This window comes from Mustela erminea, chromosome 20, assembly GCF_009829155.1.
Source record: "Mustela erminea isolate mMusErm1 chromosome 20, mMusErm1.Pri, whole genome shotgun sequence".
NCBI classification, from domain to species: Eukaryota; Metazoa; Chordata; class Mammalia; order Carnivora; family Mustelidae; genus Mustela; species Mustela erminea.
In genome coordinates, this window is record NC_045633.1 from 33,300,102 (window position 1) to 33,318,949 (window position 18,848).

General features: G+C 58.3%; 1 protein-coding gene across 1 annotated transcript; it reads right to left on the reverse strand.

The window, feature by feature from the left end:
• Positions 1 to 13,564: 13,564 nt before the first annotated feature.
• Positions 13,565 to 17,729, reverse strand: UPK3BL2 (uroplakin 3B like 2). Its single transcript, XM_032328574.1, has 6 exons — positions 17,344 to 17,729; positions 15,752 to 15,904; positions 15,337 to 15,556; positions 14,759 to 14,835; positions 14,386 to 14,506; positions 13,565 to 13,836 (listed from the first exon to the last, which is right to left on the reverse strand). Exons 1-6 carry the CDS (start codon positions 17,462 to 17,464, stop codon positions 13,728 to 13,730), a joined length of 801 nt encoding a protein of 266 aa, XP_032184465.1. The 5' UTR covers positions 17,465 to 17,729; the 3' UTR covers positions 13,565 to 13,727.
• Positions 17,730 to 18,848: the final 1,119 nt, after the last annotated feature.

Consider the following 18,848-nt stretch of genomic DNA (forward strand, 5'->3'; position numbering starts at 1 on the left):
GAGCCTGGCGCGTGGGACACCCCGCGTGGGTGTAAGATGAATGAATGCACAATCGCACGCACTTAGCAAACAGTATGTCTGTTTGTGTCAGAGCCACCTGGACCCAGAAGGAGGCATCGAGAGTCAGGGCAGTTCAGTGTTTTGGGGACCGCGCTTTTGAGTTTGAAAGATCGGGTTTATTTTGGGGAACCTGCCCCGGAGGAGGAGGGGTCTTTCTCAGTTGTCACCTCACTTAGGCCTCCTGCCTCCCCAGCCGTGGGAATTTGGATCAGGCGCTCAGGTTTACAGAGGGAAAATCACTTGCTAGAGGTCACCCGTTTGGCGCGGTCAGAGCTAGGCTTGGCCTCCCTGCTACTCCATGAGCACCGGCCTTTCCGTGAGGGGCACCATCCTTCTCCCAGACTCAGGGTCCAAAGCTGGGTTTCTAGAAGCAACCCCATCGTGGTTTTCTCCCAGATGGAGAGGTCACAGTCCTGGGGCCGGCCCAGCCACAGCTGACCCTAGGCATCTGTCTGCCCCAGAGGGCACTGCCCCAAACATCACTGCACACTTGGGTCCCAGACCCAGCTTCTCCACTCCCTTGCCAGTCACTCACTCCGAGTGGCTTTCTGATCTTCTGTGAGCTGAATCCATTTCATCACCTGCAAAGAGGGAGCAGTGGTACCTGCCACGGACATCCAGGAAACACCGTATGCGTAGGTGCCTAGCACTGGTTCTATTTTTCTCTTAATTTCTGTTTTCTTTTCCTGTTTTGTTATGTATACAACACATGCACACTTGGCTAGATGCAAAAGATGTTGAACGTTTACCATGTTTTCAATGGTTACTTAAAAAAAAAGTGTGGGGGTGCCTGGGTGGCTCAGTGGGTTAAGCCGCTGCCTTCGGCTCAGGTCTTGATCTCAGGGTCCTGGGATCGAGTCCCGCATCGGGCTCTCTGCTCGGCAGGGAGCCTGCTTCCCTCTCTCTCTCTCTGCCTGCCTCTCTGTCTACTGTGATCTCTCTCTCTCTGTCAAATAAATAAATAAATAAAATTAAAAAAAAAAAAAAAAAGTGTGCCTGGCTGGCTCAGCATGTGACTCTTGGTCTGGGGATTGTGAGTTCGAGCTCCACCTTCGGTTTTTTGGTTTTTGGTTTTTGTTTTTTTGTTTTAAATTTTATTTATTTATTTGACAGAGACACAGCAAGAGAGGGAACACAAGCAGGGGGAGTGGGAGAGGGAGAAGCAGGCTTCCCGCCAAGCAGGGAGCCTGATGTGGGGCTCGATCCCAGGATGCTGGGATCATGACCTGAGCTGAAGGCAGAAGCTTAATGACTGAGCCACCCAGGCACCCCAGAGGTTACTTTTATTTTTTTTTAAGAGTTTTTATTTATTTACTCGACAGACAGAGATCACAAGTAGGCAGAGAGGCAGGCAGAGAGAGAGGAGGGGAAGCGGGTTCCCTGTGGAGCCGAGAGTCCGATGCGGGGCTAGATCCCAGGACCCCGGGACCATGACCTGAGCCAAAGGCAGAGGCCTTAACCCACTGAGCCACCCAGGCGCCCCTAGACGTTACTTTTAAAAGATGCTTTTGGGGGTGCCTAGGTGGCTCAGTCAGTTAAGCGTGTGCCTTCTGCTCAGGTCGTGATCCTGGGGTCTTGGGATTGATCCCTACATGGGAGGGGTCCCCTGCTCAGTGGGGAGTCTGCTTCTCCCCCTCCCTCTGCCCCCCACCCCCGGTTCGTGCACTCTCTCACTCTCTTTCAAATACGTAAAAAAATCTTTAAAAATAAAAATAAAAATAGGGACACCTGGGTGGATCAGTTGGTTGAGCCTCCGACTCTTGGTTTCGGCTCAGGTCATAATCTCAGGGATGGTGGGATGGAGCCCCACGTGGGCTCCCTGCTCAGTGGGGAGTCTGCGTGAGATTCTCTCCCTCTGCCACTGTCTCTGTCTTTCTCTCAAACAAATAAGTCTTTAAAAATATATAAAAAAATCTTTAAAAAAATAATAAATTTTTAAAAATTAAAGGATGCTTTCAGAGCATTTGGCTGACTCAGTTGGTAAAGTATGCAACTCCTTTTTTTTTTAAGATTTTATTTATTTGACAGACAAAGATCACAAGAAGGCAGAGAGGTAGGCAGACAGAAATGGGGAAGCAGGTTCCCCACTGAGCAGAGAGCCCGATGCGGGGCTCGATCCTAGGACCCTGAGATCATGACCTGAGCCAAAAGGCAGAGGATTAACCCACTGAGCCACCCAGGTACCCCAAATATGCAACGCGTCATCTCAAGGTTGTGAGTTCAAGCCCTACACTGGGTGCTAGAGCCCACTTTATATATACAATAAAAGTAAAAAGTAAATAAACGTTTTCGATAAAAAGTCAGTCTCTCATCTCTCCCAGTCACACACATTCCCTCCCCCAAGGCACCCACACGCCCCGAGGATTCCTCGCACAGCCTGCTGGAGACATTCTCTGACTACAGAGCAAGAGCAGACATATGGGTCTGCCTTTTACATGCAAATAATGGCTAACGGGTTCTGCTTACAGTTTCTCTTACTTTATCTTGGAAAGCCGTACATATTTATACATTAAACAGATTCTCATTCTCTGCCAAACTGCCCCATTTTCCAGTGTGGGGACGCACCCCCATCCCTTCCACAGCTCTGCCGTGCGTGGATGGGCTGTTCCTTTCACCGACAATAGCCTGGCTCACACATCATTTCGTATGTAAGCAAATGCAGCCAAGGATAAATTCCTAGAAGCGGAATCCCTGGGTCAGAAGATCTGCCTACGCAGGATGCAGGTTTCTGGCCACGGTGGTGGTTCTGAGGACACAGGACCTCCAGGAGCGTGCTGCCTCCCCCTTGTTGTCCCCAGCATGCCCCGTTATCAATCTGTGATCTTTATCTGCATCATCCATGGGAAAATGATTGTTTCTCAGGGTACCGAAGGCTATGTCTTTAGGTAGTTTATCAGGGACATCTTCAGTCTTCATGGTCACTGAGATTTGCCCCCTCTGCCTTGCCATTCTTCAGGCGCGTCCCAACCCCTGGGTCACCTGGAGAGTGAGAAGCGGCTTTGTTGGCTTCTTGGTAGATGGGGGTCTCACTCCCTGCCTTCCCCACACTGTGGGCTGTTATGGAGACCTGGTTGGTGAGTGGTAGACCACAGAGCTTCTGCCAAGTCTGATGTTTGGGGGTGACGCAGGCTGATCTCTCCCCTACCCTGGAGACCCACACCCTCAAGCAGAGCCAGGGAAGCCCAGGCTGGACTCTTTTGTCCACTTCAGGATCCAGCCTTGTTTACCTCCAAAACTGGGGAGCTCACCTCCTCCCGAGGCGGCTCTGTCCATCTTCAAACTATTCTAGCTGTGAGCCAGGCCTGCCACCGCCCCCTACCCCACTAAGCTACCAGAGTGGACTTTTGGAGCCTAAACCATAGCTGTTCTCTCCAGAGCCTTCTGCCTACTCAGCTCCAAGCCAGGCTTCCTTCCCCTGCCATGAGTTCTAGATCCTACGCTGACCTGGTCATTGTCCCTAGAAAGCCTCCAGTTTGTCACAGGCCTTTCTGGAGTGTGGCTTCTGGAGAAGGGTTGAGCCTCCCTGCTGTGCTGTGCTGCACAGAGCAAACACGAACAGACCAAACCCTCCTTTTGTCCGGGCACTAGACCTTTAATGATGCCACCCATAACCCCTTTAGCTTTTTTGGGCCACGCTGCTCTGGTTTCTGGTTCCAAGCAACAGAAACCAGCTCTGACTAATTTAAACAGAAAGGGATTCTTTAGAAGGCTACGGAGTGTGTCACAGATTCTCCGGGAGGACAAGAACCAGGCCCAAAGGGTGTACCCAGCCAAGAACAACGCCTCAAAGCAAATGCCAAATGTGGCTTTGTCAGGACACCCCTGGTTCTGGCCCTAACCACGGACCCCTTATTTCAGGCCGACACCGGACGCAGGGGTATTGCTGTCACAAGTACCTCTCTGTGGCATCCCCCCGGCCCTGCCCCATCAATGCAGGGCTGAGAAGGCCAGTGACAGCGCCATCGGCACCTGCGCTGGGAGGGCCCTACCTCCGAAGATGGGGCAGGGGAGAGGGAGGACAACCCTGGATAGAGGAAGGGGGTTCAGGTGCTGTCACTCCCTTTCCCCTGAGCTTCCCATGGCATCTCGGGGGGGGGGCTTGGCATCCAGCAGTGAGCCCCACTTTGCAGGAAGGCAGAGGCTCTGTGGGGGCTGCAGCTGGCTGGCCTCCAGCTCTGCCTTCTGCCCTGCCATTCTGCCCCCCTCCCCACCTGTGGTCCCTGCCGCAGACACATGAGCACTGCCCCCCCACCCCCCAGCCACCACTGCCTCGGTCTTGGCCACGCACCCTGGGAGCACTGCCGCTGAGCACTGAGACTCCCCGGGAAGACCGTGGCCAACAGAGAGGATTCAGCCAGGGAGGCCAGCCAAGCTGTCAGCGTGTTCCCAGAAACCAGTCTCTAGGGAGGGGTGAGTCAGAGGGCGGGGCCGTGAGGGGAGCCCAGCCCTGGCTCCACCCCCCAGGGTCCAGACCCTTCCTCTGTGGAGGACGGCACAGCAGACCCCTTTGTGGGGCCCTTGTTTCTTATCCTCCTGGTTCATTCGGTCCTTTACTCAGCCACCTGCTTATGGACTCAGCACTCATTGAGCGCCTGCTGTGTGCAAGGCCCTGGTCCCTGCCCTCAAGGGGTTCACAGTCCAAGGAAAGAAATGGGCATAGAGGGGTGGGTAAGTGCTAGAGCCGAGAGATGAATGAGGAGTACGGGGTGGGGGGGGGAGAGTATGGGGGTGCTCAGGAGATCTCACAGAGAAAGTGGCATTTGAGCCGGGTCAGGGAGGACGAGGAGGTGTGTCCGCTATGTGGTCGCAGGTGGGAAGGCAATGCTCTCCATGCGGGGAGTAGCCTGAGCCCGGGTGGGGAGGTGTGATGAAGCCTGGAATGTTCTGGAAACATCCAAGAGGGCAGAGTAGGAAGCGAGGGTCCAGGAGACTGGGAAAGCAGTTAGAAAGGGGCTGATGGACGGCCTGGACTGTGGGGAGAGCTCTGACGGTTTCCTGGGCAGGGTTTGGAGCAGGGGAGTGACGTGGGTGGACGTGGGTGCTGGAAATACACAAGGCTGACGTTCTGAAGTGTTAGCAGGGGGGTCTCCTTCCCACCCTAAACGTACTGTGCCCCCGGCCTACTGACTCAGTTGAATGGAGTGTCTCCGCCCACGTATTTTTAGGGACGCACAAAAATGTTTTAATTTCTTTTGAATCAGACGAAAACGTGCATATAATAGTGATTAACACGAAACAAAAGAATCCAGCGTGGGTGGTACTCACCATTATAGCAAAGCAGCGGAAAAAATACACGGCGATCCTGACCCCCGCCAGTCCGAAGTGCCCCGGGCTCAGACAAGCCAAGACGGGGGCAGGTCTTGAGTTCTAATTCACAGCCGGCAGGTCATGTTGGAAGAAGAACGTGTTGGGAGTTACAGGGTCTGGGTCTTCCAGCTTCTGGGGAGCCTTGGAAGGGGCGGCAGGACCAGCTCCCCCTCCAGCTCCCGCAGGGATGGGGCAGGAGCCTTGGACAAGGATGAGCCCCTTGTGTGCTATCCTAGGTGGGGGCTCAGAGGTCAGACACACCGTCCTCACTGAAGTTAACAGTACCGGGCTGTGAGTTTGTAAGGTCGTAAGAGAGTAGATCTTAAAAGTGGACATCCCAAGAAAATAATAATTACGTGAGGTTTACACATATATCAGATCGTCATATTGTACACCTAACACTAACACAAAGTTCTAAGTCGATCATATCTCAAGAAAACTGGAACAATGGGTGCCTGGGTGGCTCAGTGGTTTAAGCCTCTGCCTTCGGCTCAGGTCATGATCCCAGGATCGAGCCCCACATCGGGTTCTCTGTTCAGCAGGGAGCCTGCTTCCCCCCCATCTCTCTGACTACCTGTGATCTCTCTCTCTATGTCAAATAAATAAATAAAATCTTAAAAAAAAAAAAAGAGGGGCGCCTGGGTGGCTCAGTGGGTTAAAGCCTCTGCCTTCGGCTCAGGTCATAATCCCAAGATACTAGGATCGAGCCCCAAGTGGGGCTCTCTGCTCATCAGGGAGCCTGCTTCCTCCCTCTGTCTCTGCCTGCCTCTCTGCCTACTTGTTATCTCTGTCTCTCTCTGTCAAATAAATAAATAAAGTATTTTTTAAAAATGCAGATATACCCCAATTTCGTGTGTGTATTTTGGTCATAGGAACGTTTGAAAACGATGTTATAACTTAGCTTCTGGAAACCATTTGGGTACCAATCACTGCTGTGACTTGCTGCTGGCCTGGATTTTTCTACAAACATCACGTATTCTTGGGAATTTTGGGAATTTTTCCCAAGTAAGAAAATGTGACCTACAAATTGTTTTCGTGCTCAGGGACATGTTTTAAAACACTAAATGTAACAGTAAGGGACGCTGACATGGTATGACATTTAGAAGAAATTTAAGTAAACTTTTGTTATCTTTTTACATTTGGGGGTTTTCTTTTATTTTTTATTTTTTTATTTTTTGCCCCAACCAGACCGTGTGCATTTGTGCATTTTCCTGAGTTGGAGGCCCCAAGCCCACTGTCGCTTGGAGACAACGATCGCTGCCCAGAAGAAAGGCCTTTTGGTGATGCCCTACCATCCTCCCCCCTGAGGCTGTGACTGCTGGTGCCTGTCCAGTCCACTGGGAGGTGACAGGCCGGGGGAAAGGGGCACTAAGGTATTACCATGAAGGCATATCAGAGAAAGTAGGTCAGAGGAAGGAGCAGGGAACTGCGAGGCAGCTCCGCAGTTGTGCTGAAGGAGGTGAGGACAGCCCCCACACAAAGGTTAGAGAGGCCCAGCTGCACCCCCGGAAATTCTGGGCGCAGGACCCTGGACTGAACTCGGGGCCACCGGGAGCCCTAGCAGGCTCTGGGCTGGGTGGCAGCAGTGTGCCGAGAAATCTGGACTCGCCGGCTGTGAGAAGCCCAGAGGGACGGACTAGGAGGCCTTCGCAGGCCAGATGGGGGGCTCTGTCCCCAGCTCCCCCCGTCCTCCCACTGGTCTTAACACGCCACCCACCCCATGTAGAAAGAGAGCACTAACCACAGTTTTTAAAACCAAGGCCCAGGGGCACCTGGGTGGCTCAGTGGGTTAAGCCTCTGCCTTCGGCTCAGGTCATGATCTCAGGGTTCTGGGATCGAGCCCCGCATCAGGCTCTCTGCTCAGCAGGGAGCCGGCTTCCTCCTCTCTCTCTGCCTGCCTCTCTGCCTACTTGTGATTTCTGTCTCTCAAATAAATAAATAAACTCTTTAAAAAAAAAATAAAAATAAAAATAAAACCAAGGCCCACAGTGAAGAGGGTGGTCCTGGAGAAACGGCGCTGGGTTCAAATCCTGAATCCGCCACTCCGATAGGATTTGCTGTGTGGTTCTGGGCAAGTAACTCTGTCTCTCTGGGCCTCACTTGCCTAATGTATAAGGTGCACCCCAGAGAGTGGCTGTCCCACTCATCAGAGCGGGCTGATGTCACCAAACCTCGGGAGGCACCTTCTAATGCTGAGCACACGAGGGCCATTCTATGTCATCCCCCATTCCTGACTGAGGAAACCTCAGAGTGAGCCCCGGCTGCGTGAGGGCCGGCCCGTGTCACCCCGGGTCCCCTCCATGGAGTTGCCCCCTCCTTGCACGGCCCCCACCTCCCTGAGGGGACCGAGAAGAGACCTCCCTCAGAGAGAAAGACAGAGAGAACTAGGTGGAGAAAGACAGAAGCAGAGAGAGACCGGAAGTCAGAACGGGGAAAGACAGGAAAAGGGGGAACATCCTGACCCCCGGACTGAGGGAGGGGCGGAGGGAAGGAGAATATTGTCCCCCCCCAGTTGTCCCCAGGGACAACTTGCTGATGGGGGGGCAATAGCTTGCAGGCCTCTCTGGGCATCCCCAGCTGGCCAAGAATGGTCTTGGGCAGAAGTCAAGGTGGGCAGAGGCAGGCACAGGGCCGGTGACAAGTGTCCCTCAGGTGCCCTGTGTGCACGGGGATCCCAACAGCAGCAAAGGGTGGCTGCCAGCAGGGAGCTCAGAGGCCCCTTTCTGTTAACCCCCTCAGCCTCCACCCCTGTGGGTGAAAACTACTTTTCCCAAAGTGGGAAACTGAGGCATGGCAAGACAAGTGAGAAACCAGGAGCTTCCGGTGTTGAAAGCTGCAGGCAGGGAGTGCACAGCCTTGGGTCCGGGAGCAACCCAAAGCACAGCCTTCCTATGGAGAGTAGAGGTGTTCCTGGTGGGCTTCCCGGAAGAGGTGGCCCCAGGCTGGCCTTGAAGAAGTGGGGATGGGGCCAGGAAGTGCGGGTGAAGGCACCAGTCTCAGGTCTCAAGCAGGGACAGCCCAAGGCTGCGGGGAGAGCATGACTGCAAGGAGACCCCGGCTTAAAGGGCCCTGACGGGGCCTCTCCGGGCTCCGAAGGGACAAAGATGTCGTGTGAGGCAGGGACTTGGCTTGAGAGCAGCGCGACGGCAGCCGGAACGTAAACCTGCTGTGGCTTCTGGCGCCACCGCCTCCGTGCTCCAGCTCGGCACAGGCCCAGGCCGGGCTGACAGGAACCAGGAGTCCTGGGGGACCGGACGTGGGGGCAGCTCCCCGGTCTGGGCCCGACTCCTGCGCAGAGAGCTCCCACACACCCTTCCCGCGCCGACGCCCCTCCCGGCAGTGCTCCCCATCACCCCCTCCCCCACTCCTCTAACTCAGGGGGCCCTGGCCTCGGCTCACTGGGGTCCCCTGCCCTAGCCAACCCCAGAAAGACCCCCACCGACCTCCTACCTTCTGTGTGACTTTCCCCCCCTTCCCCTGCTGGACCCCACACACTCTTCCCGACACGGGCAGCCGGCCGATGGGTGAGGAGGGCCGGGGGTTGGGGGGGTGGGGACCAGCTCCTGTCAGGGCAGGGCCTCCGCCTGCTGGCCTCTATGTCTGTGATGCTGATCAGTGCAGGCTCCTTGGACGCTTACGAGTAAACACGGGCCCTTTCTCAGGCAGTAAAACACACACGTCTTAACTGTACAGCTGGAAGGATTTCTACGCATGCTTACACCTGGGTAACCCTCCTCCAGGCCAAGGTCTAGAACATTCCCAGCCCCGAGCTGGCTTCCTCGTGCCCCGGTCCAGTCCCTGCCACCCACCATGGACAACCTCTGTCCTCACAGTGAGTCTTGCCTGCTTCTGACCTTTATCTGGATGGAATGTCACAGAATACAGCCTCCGTGCCTGGCTTCCCACGATCTCCTTCTCCCTTGGCCCGTGCAGGGCCCCCTGTGCTGTGCTCAGCCTGGGGCTGTCATGGATAAGACGGCCCTGAACGTGAGTCCTTCACGTGTCTTCTGCGGGACCCTCGAGCTGTCTTCTCTCGGGGAAATACCTTTGAGCAGCATCGTGGGGTTCTAGGGTAGAATCCTGAACAGGTCAACTCTAAAGGCCCCTCCCTGGGCATTGCACACCTGTCCCCACTTCTCCCCAGTGGACCCACCAGATGGCCTCTCCACCTCCCTCCAACGGCCCTGTAGAGGAAACTCAAGTTATTTCCACCTTGTTGGGCAGAGCAGGGCAGCTCTGATCTCGCCCCCACCGTCCTGTGGTCCAAGGGCCCCCCCGCCCCCATCATAGCTGAAGGGCCCACCGGATTGGTCGGCAGACACAGAGCCCTTCCTTACCTCGAACAGGACACAAAAATCTTCCCTGAGCATCTCCTGTGGCACTTCAGGACAGTCTACCTGGGGTCTTTCTACTTGGGGTCTGTCCCTCTGTCCTGGCCACCCTCCCTCGCATAGGACAGGGACTGTGTCTAAGCTGTTCCTGCCCCCAGTGCCCAGCACACAGGCTGGGGAGGGCGACAGACATCTGGGGACAGAGAGGAAGGTCTGGAGATGAACATCTGCACCTTGGGGACCAAGCCTAAAGATGGAGACTAGAGGTCCAGTCTGCTGCTTTCAATGTCCTGGGTCCTTAACGCAGGCCTGGCATCCCTCCGGGGTCAGAACTCCTTCCCTTCCACCTGCCAGCCAAGCTTAGGCTCAAGGCTGGTGAGTTAGGGACCGCCAAAGCTGTGTCAGTCCACCTCCCAGCAACCCTGGTTGGAGCAGGGGAGCCATGGGGAGAGAAGAGGTCTCTGACATTTTTGGAGACTCCCCAGTTGGGGGGGTGGGCGTGTCCCCTGGCTAGTGGGAGGGGCCGAGCAGTGGCCCTAGGGACATGGGAAGTCAGGTTCCGTGACCAGAGGTGCCCTCGCCCACCCCACCCTTGGCCTTCAGCCCAGACCCAGGTTCCTGACTTCCCAGAAGTGCATCTCCTGAGTGGAATTCTGTGCTCTGCTCTCATTAACCTCCTGAACCCTGCAGAAAGGGGTGGAAACGCCCTGCTTCCTCCTCCCACTACGGCAGCTGGGGGTGGGAGCCGGGGGAAGGTAAGGGGACCGTCCAGGCTGCTGTCCAGATCGGAGGCAGGGGTGGGAGGGCTGGGCACCCCGTCTCCCCTCCGAGAGCCCTGTGGCTCAGCTCTGAGAGCTTCTCCCCCCAACCCCTGAGCTTGGTTTCCTCCCCTGATGGCCCTCACCATGCATCTATTTCTTCATCTCTAAAATGAGCCTATCACGGCCTTGCCTGGGGATTTGGAGGTTCACATGTGAATTGTTTGGTAGATACTTGGTAGTAGGTGCCGTGCAGGAGTCAGCGGGTCCTCTGACTCACGGTGCCCTCCTTGTGTGGTATCCGATGGGCTGGGCTGGAGGGGCCGGGGGTGGCCGACAAGGCTGTGCAAGTTTCCCATCTGTTTCCACTACTCCCCATCTGTCTCTCCTGACCCCTTCACCCCACCAGGGGTGGATGGGGTCCCCCCGCTTTGGGAGCAATCAGGAGATATTCTTGGAGTCCTTGAGATTTAGTCGGGGGACAAACTTGCCGTGGAAGGGGTCACAGGTGGCCACAAGGAAAAGGTCGACATTTAAGCTGGGCTTGAATGACGGGGAGGGTTTGGGCTCCCCGTGAAGGTGATGGGAGGTGGGACTAGCAGCAGGAGAGCAAGGGGAACATCATGTGTGAGCCCTTGGCCCGTCAAGATGGCACAGGGACCTTGGACGTGGCAAGCAGAGATTTTGGCCCCGTAACAGCACGTCCCCAGGGGGACCCCAGGAGAGCCTGCTTCTTGGCCTGGGACTCACCAGTGCGTCCTGGGACAGTGGAGGAGTCCTTGGCTGGACTGTCCTCCTGGAGAGAGGCCTCCCAATTAGGTGGCTGGGACCCCAGAGAGACCCGTGGGGTTGCATTTTTGTGCCCCAGGATGGAAACACCCGCGAAGAAGCTTAAGTTGGTGGGGCCAGATGCAGAAGCAGCCCACGCCCGGACTCCAGGACTCGCGGATCCCTTCCTCTCCAGGGCCTCATCGCCCTTCCCGCCTGCCTGGCTTCTGGCACACTCCTTGTGTGAGCCAGCATTCCCAGCAGAGCCCTAGGTCCCATGCTAGGAACGGGGTACAAATGCACACTTGCAGGGAGTGGGGGGCGGAGACCCCTGATTTCCCATGACTGTCCACTGGGCCACCTGGGTTCCTGCTGCAGGGGACAACCGGGGTCTGGATGGGGGCCAGGGCATGGAGATGGGGAGGCTGGAGGCTGCAAAGGGCCCTGGGAGCAGGGCCCGTGGGCGAGGGGCTCCGAGGAGAGGCTCTGAGATCATGACCTGAGCAGAGACCAAGAGTCAGATGCCCAACCGACTGAGCCACCCAGGCGCCCCAGAACATCTTATGTTTTTGTAACATGTTCTGGTCAACCACACCTGAGGCCACGCTGATGGGATGACCTTCATGAGAGGCTGGAAGTGGTGAGTTCCTTCACCAACGGCCAATGATTTCATCAGTCGCGCCTCCGTGAGAGAAGCCCCCACAAAGACTCTAGCCGAAGGGTTCTGGCTTCGGAGAGCTTCTGGGTGGGCGGCCCCGCTTGGAGGGCGGTGCGCCCCGAAAGGGCATGCAAACTCCACGCCCCCGCCCCCCCCACCTCTCCCTGTGCATCTCTTCTAGTCTGCCCCCGAGTTGTAGCCTTTATAATAACCCGGTAATGGCAAGGAGACTATTTTCCTGAGTTCTGTGCGTCCTTCTAGCAAGTGACCCAGTCTGAGGATGGGGTCATGGGAACCTCCGCATCGTAGCCAAGTTGGACAGAAGTGGGGGTATCCTGGACACCCAGTCCTTGTTACCACTGTCTGAAGTGAGGGGGCAGTCTTGGGGTGCAGTCCTCTGGCTTCTGGCTTGGTGAGGTCAGCTGGAGCCACCAGCGTGAGGGGTATTTCTCCCCTGTCCCCCTCCCCCCTTCTGGAGGTTGAGTTCTTTTATCTACAGCCCCTAGTTCTGGGGGGCAGACCCTCCCCCAGGACTGCTGCTCACTGGTTCTGGAAGCACCACTCCCTCCCGTGGGCCCCTCGGGTACGGGAGGGCTGGGTAGCCCCGGTTGTTGGCTGCCTTAGCACTCTGACCACACCTTTGTAAACATTTCCTGCAGCGTGCCATCTGTCTCCTGCTAGGCCTGACCCTACAGGACATTGATTTGTGCAGTGAGGAACTTAGTCGCCCAGCTCAACCCTCCCTTCTTACATAAGGGGAAACTGAGGACCAGAGAGGGTAACCAATAGGTCCAGAGTCACCCAGCCCCGGGGTTAGGGCTCATGGCTGCTCCAGAAAGGCTCTGGCGAGGCCAAGGCTGACCTAGGCAGGGCGTGGAAGCCCTTTTGCCCCCCTCCCCTCCCTGCCCTTCCCAGCCTGACTCCCCCATGGTCACGTGAGCTCTTCCTCCAGAGCAGGACCGGATGTGTCTGCAAGGGCTAGTAAACCAATGAGGGCCATTCGCACCTCCCAGAAAGAGGCACCTGGGAACCCAGCCACTGCCTTCCTTCCCCGCCTCCAGCCCCCAGGGCACGCAGCACAGGCTGTCCTCCAGCCTCCCTGCCATCCCTTACCCTAACCTCAAGCCACCCCAAAACTGCCCATCCACCAGCCCCTGGTGGCCCCAGGGCCTTTGCATATGCTGTTCCCCCCCAACCTGAGCACCCTTCCTGCGTCACCTGGCACAGGGCTGCTCCTTCTCCAACGCTACACGTGCCCAGAAAGCCTCTCCTGAAGCCCCATCTGGATCTCTGGTGCCAGCATCCCCGCCGTCCTTGAAGGGCCGGTGTCCCTCTCCTCCCCGTACAGCACGGGGCATCTTGAGGGCAGGACACTGTGTCGGGCATCTCCCGCCTTGGGGAGCCTGGCACAGAGCGGGGCTGATGGTCACAAATGCGGGACACCCCAGTGCTCAGTTTGGAGCCAGGGTCGGCTTCACCGGCGTACCCTGCCCCCCACGCCCAGAGTGAGCCTCGGGCTGGCCGGCAAGCTTAGAGGTTCTGAGCCCTCCAGCCAGAGGGGGGGCCACAGGGAGGACGCTGGGAAGATGGGGCAGCCAGTGCCAGACATACGCAGCCTCCCAGGGAGGCTGGGGACAGGGGTTCAGGGGGACTGCTCAGCCTCTCAACAACTCAGATGAGCTCGGGGATGCTGGGGACATTTATTTCGGACAAGGACAGGCCCAACTGGGGGCAAGGACCCCCTCCTCCCACCCTCACTCGGAAACGCTCTCTTCCCGCGGCTCCCGAAGAGGCAGGATCTGTAGCCGGGACCAGGGCGGAGGCTGAGGGGCAGACGAGGACCCCTCAGGAGCCCCCCGTGGCTGGAGGGCTGGTCACGTGGTGGGTGTCATATCTTCTCACGCACACCGACTGCTCTGGGCCCGAAATGGGAGTGGTCCCGCAGGTGTCATAGCTTCAGGGGAGGGGAGACGAGATGAATTTAGGGCCCACGCCAAGTCCTACAGCTTGGAGCTCTAGGCATAGGAGCATTGGGGGAAACTGAGGCTCTGCTGCTCTCCTGTCTTCCCCAAATCCAACCCACACCGGCCCTCCCCTTTCCTCTAGGAAGCTGCGTGCACCGCCGGTTCACCAGGCCCCAGCATCCGAGCTCCAGATGAAGTTTGGAGGCAAAACTCAGGACTTGGACTAAAAGCCATTCTCGCCTTGGATGTATCCCACTGGGGGGGTCGGCGGCGAGCCCCCCCACTCGCAATTCCGGCTGCCGCCGCCAGGGGGCGAGTGGTGCGCGCTCCAGTGTGGACACGCCCCTGCCCCCACCGTCTCCCGCGGGGCCACGGGCAGGCGGAGAGGGACAAAGGAGGAGGAGTTCATGCCCGCACACCCCCGCCCCACCCCAACCCCGCCACCTGCGGTCTTCTGGGTAGGGAGGGGGAGGGGCATAAGAGGTGGTTCCAGCCAGAGACCCCACCCCTCCCAGGGGGCCGAGACCCTGTCCACTTACCAGGTGTAGATGAGCAGAGCCAGGAGGGCCGTGAGGAGGACAGCCAGCAGGACAGACAGAATGGCGATGATGACCACGGTGCCCGCGCTTTGGGGCCCTGGGGCAGCCTGCAGTGCCTCAGCTGAGGGGCGTGAAGGGGGCGCCCCAGGGAGGAGAGACTTGACCTGAGCAAGGGGACCAGGAACAGCCTCCAGACCAACCCTCCCTCTCCCCAGCTTGGGGCGCCCAGCACCTGCAGACAGCTCAGTGGTAGTGGTGCCTCTGATGGGGGGCTGGCCCATTCTCCCCAGCCCAGCCCAGCCTTGGGAGCCCCCGCAGGCCCCGCGGCCCCCAGCCCCAGTGTTTGACCTGCTCATTTGGCACCCCCCCATACCTTGCTGCAAGCGGGTCTCGCTGGACCACTCCGTCTCAGCCACAGGTCCCCTGTCACTCATTACCAGGAACTTCACTCTGAGAAAGAGACCCAGGATCGGGGGTGAGGCCTCTGGCCCCTGGCACCTGTCCGTGTGACCCCTTGACTCCCAGGGCCTGGGGACTGCGGGGAAGAGGAGACAGGACCTAAAAGCCAGCCTTAGAACCCTCCAGAAGGGGCTCCAATTCCAGTTGTGACATTTCCCAGCTGTGTAGTCCTGGGTGCCTCCTTCACCCTCTCTGGGCCTTTAAAGTCCTCACGGAGGAAATGTGTGTATGGAATGGTCTAGATCCCCAGCACTCAGCATCCATGACTCAAGCCCCGAATGAGGGGAGATGGGGCTGGGGCACACCCTGTCTGGACAGAGAAACTCCACCTGCTGGGTCCAGAAGGCCTGTGGGGGCTGAGGCTCAAGTGGGGGGCCCTGGCTGGAGAAAGAAGGGAGACTTTCCCCCAAGACCTCCCTGCGGACCCCTGGGAGCTGCCCCAGGCTGAGGTTAGGGCCCCCAGGCTGAGGTTAGGGCCCCGCGGTAGCTCACCGGTAGGGGCCCGGGCCTGGCAGCGGGGCGTTGCAGCCCCGTTTGGCCAGGGAACAGCTGGTGTCATTGCCAACGCGGAGGACGCGGAGCTGGTTCCCAGTCTGGTTGCCCGGATAGAGGGCCCGGTGGGCCATCAGTGTGAGGTAGTAGCCCCTCCGGGGGAAGTCGGCAGGGGCTGGGATGTCCTCAACCCTCTGTGGGGCTGTGAAGCTCTGGGTGGCTGAGGGTAGCCACCCGTCAGATGGCGCGGGCTGCCGGGGGCAAGGGGTCCACCCCCTCCCGCCAGGCCAGACAGCCCTCCTGCCACATCCCACCCCCAGACCTGCCTCCCCTCCCCCCATACCTGCGGCTCCTCCCAGGCTTCCCGCCCATCTCACGGAGGGATAACCAAGGCCTGTGCCCCCGCAGCACCCACCATTGCTGTGGGCCACCACCAGCCAGATGGCGTCCAAGTCAGAGATGTTGAGGCGACTGAACTGACCCCTTGGCTGCTCCAGCGTGAAGGTAGACTGGGTGAGGGTCCCTGCCAGGCTGGGGCTTGCGAGCTGGGGCACATAGCGGATGTGCTCTGGGGCAGACAGAAGGGGCTCAACAGGACAACCAAGCCCCCACAGCCCAGTCTGAGGGAGGAGTCGTGGTCCTGGAAGCCCCAAACTGAGGGCCCAGTCTGAGGGGGAAGGCACAGACCGGATTTGGGATCCCTGATCTGAGGGAGGCCTGGAGGCTTCTCCCGGAGGCTGTGGGCAAACACTAATGCGGAGGGCTCCCTAACAAGTCTGTGCCCGTGGGACACGGGTGGGTGGCCTGAGGCCAGCCCCTGCCCCCTGCCTTGCTGACTTACTAGGGTTAGGCACTGTGGGAGGCCAGGAGGGAGGTCCTGCTGCACCTGTCACTGGGGTCCCTGCCTCGGGCGGGGCCTGGGGAAGGCCTGAAGGCACAGGAGGCCCCGCCCCCAGCAGCGTACACAGTCCTAGGAAAGGGGTCTTAGGCCTCGTTGGAGTGAGACTTTGATTTTGGGGAGCCCGAGCCTAAACCCTAGACTGGACTTGACAGGCTCCAGGGACCTTGAGCTCTGGCACTCTCTGGGCGTCCGTTTACCCGCCTCTCCAGTCCCTCCACCGCCACCCCCAGGATCCGGGCTGGTTTGCCTAAAGAGAGGATTGAGGGGCTTGGAGGCTGAGGGGTGACACAGGAAGTTTCCCACCAAGACCCCAGGCCCCGACGTGCGCCTCCGGGAGGTGTCCTGGCTGAGAGGGGAGGGTTTCCTCCTCCTACCCTGCCCCAGGCACCTTCCCCTTCTGGATCTTCTCTCGCCCTGGGGCAGGGGTGTGGGGCGGTGGGGGGGTGGGGGCAGGGGTGTGGGGGGCGGGGACTCAACTTCGGTGCCCAGAAGGCTCCCCTGAGGGCACTGCCCCTCCTCTCTCCAGCCCCCAACACTGGAGGGCAGCAGAAAGGGAGGCGGCTTTCCCGCCAGTCTCCAGAAGCCTCTCCCTCTTGGTATGATTCATTTCCATTTCATTCCGCTCCAAAGGGTCAAGGCCAGACCTCTCCTTCCTCAGAGCCCCCGCTTCTGTCCCTGAGGCCCCGGGGACCCTGCATCCGGCAGGCACTTACTGTCCACTTAACGACGGAGAAGGAGCGGGGAAGCCCAGATGGGGGGAGCTACCCCTTTAAGCGCCTCCAGTTTACGAGCCCCCAAGCTTCCTTGGGGGGCGCTGTCCTTGTCTTTAAGTCTCCCCTCAGGGACAGGAAGGAGGGGAAAGAGGGGAAAGGAGGGGGGGCACCGGTGAGAATGGATGGGGGTTCAGGGTGCGAACCCTAAAAAGAGGGAGGAAGCATTGCCCACTCTCCCGTGGGGACAGGTGTCTGTCTTGTGACCACTCTGGTGGGCCATCTCTCCTGACCCACCCAGGACCCAGTCCCCCCACTTGGGGCTCGGGAGGTGGCTGGGGGAGGTGGTCTGTCTCCCGAAGCCAGGGGCACGGTGCCCCGGGCCCCTTCACTCACCCAGGCCCGTCCCCTGATGGAGGCCGGCCAGCAGCAGCAGCAGTGGCGTCAGCAGCCAATACTGACCCCGACTGAGGCCCATGGGCAGGCGGAGCATCTGACTGGCTGCCTGTCCCAGCATCTGTCTCCAGAGTCCCAGAGCCTCGACTGTCGGCTAGGGGATGGAGGAGTCTGCTTCTGGTACTTTCTGCCTGCTCCTCCCAGGTGCCCCCTCTCCCCAAATAACTGGTTGGACAGGTTCGGGGCAGAATCTGCTGGCTCTACGGATCTGGCACCCCAGGGAGGGGTCTGAAAAGAACAATCAGCAGCTGGGGCCCAGGACAAGCCCGGACCCTCCCAACCCTGACTCCAGGAGGGCCTGGCCAGGGAGGGCCCCCAGGAAGGAGGCGGTAGCTCCCGGTCCAGGGAGCCCCAGTGATAGCCCTGTCAACAGTCCCAGCCCGGCACCTAGAGCGCCCCCACCCTGCACACACACACACACACACACACACACACACACACACACACACCCGCCACCGTGCTGAAGGGAGTTACCCTCCAGGGGCTTGTCCAAGTTCGCCCAGCCAGCGCGGGGCAGAGCCTGGATGGGACAGTCACACCCAGAGGCAAGCTCGGGGGCACTCCCTGCAGCCCGGGCTCTGGAGGGGGGCTCCCACACACCGCCGGTCTTCCTCTCCTTATCCAGGGGACCCGCTCGCTCTTCTTCCTCCGGCTCTGGCTGCTGCCAGGACAGGGCAATTCTTCCCAGGACAGAAGCGTCCCAGATGGGGTCTGGGGCCAGGAGAGGGGTTGGGGCTGAGTGCCTACTGACCGTCTTTGACCCGGATTGGAGCAGAAGCCCCTCATGGGGTTCCCCTGCCCCAAGCACCAGCCCTCCTCAGCCCAACCTCTGCCCCTGGCCAGAGCCAGTCTCCTAAAACCCAAACTCCTTTGGGGACTGCTTTAAAAAACATTTACTTATTTATTTATCTAATTTTTTTTCTCCTGAATATTTATTTATTTGAGACACACAGAGAGAGAGAGCACATGAGCATGAGTGGGAGAGGCACCGGGAGAGGGAGAGAGAGAGAATCCCAGGCAGACTCCACACTGAGCACAGGGCCCAATGCGGGGCTCAATCTCGTGACCCCAAGGTCACAACTGGAGCTGAAACCAAGAGTCAGACCCCTAGGCAATTGCAGGACCCAGGCAGCCCTCAAACACATTTTTGAAACAATTATAAATGTTCTCGAGTTATTATAATGCATTTACATGCTATTGGATTGCCAGCCCACATACCCTATTTTTTTTTCCCCCAAAGTTCTTACATGATGCCAGTTACCTATTATGGTGAACTTCAAAAGGCTTAAACACTCCCACCAGCTATGTAATTGTCTGCTGGATTTTTTTGGGAAGATTTTATTTATTTATTTGACAGATAAAGAGAGATTGCAAGTAGGCAGAGAGGCAGGCAGAGAGAGGGGGGGAAGCAGGCTCCCTGCTGAGCAGAGAGCCTGATGCGGGGC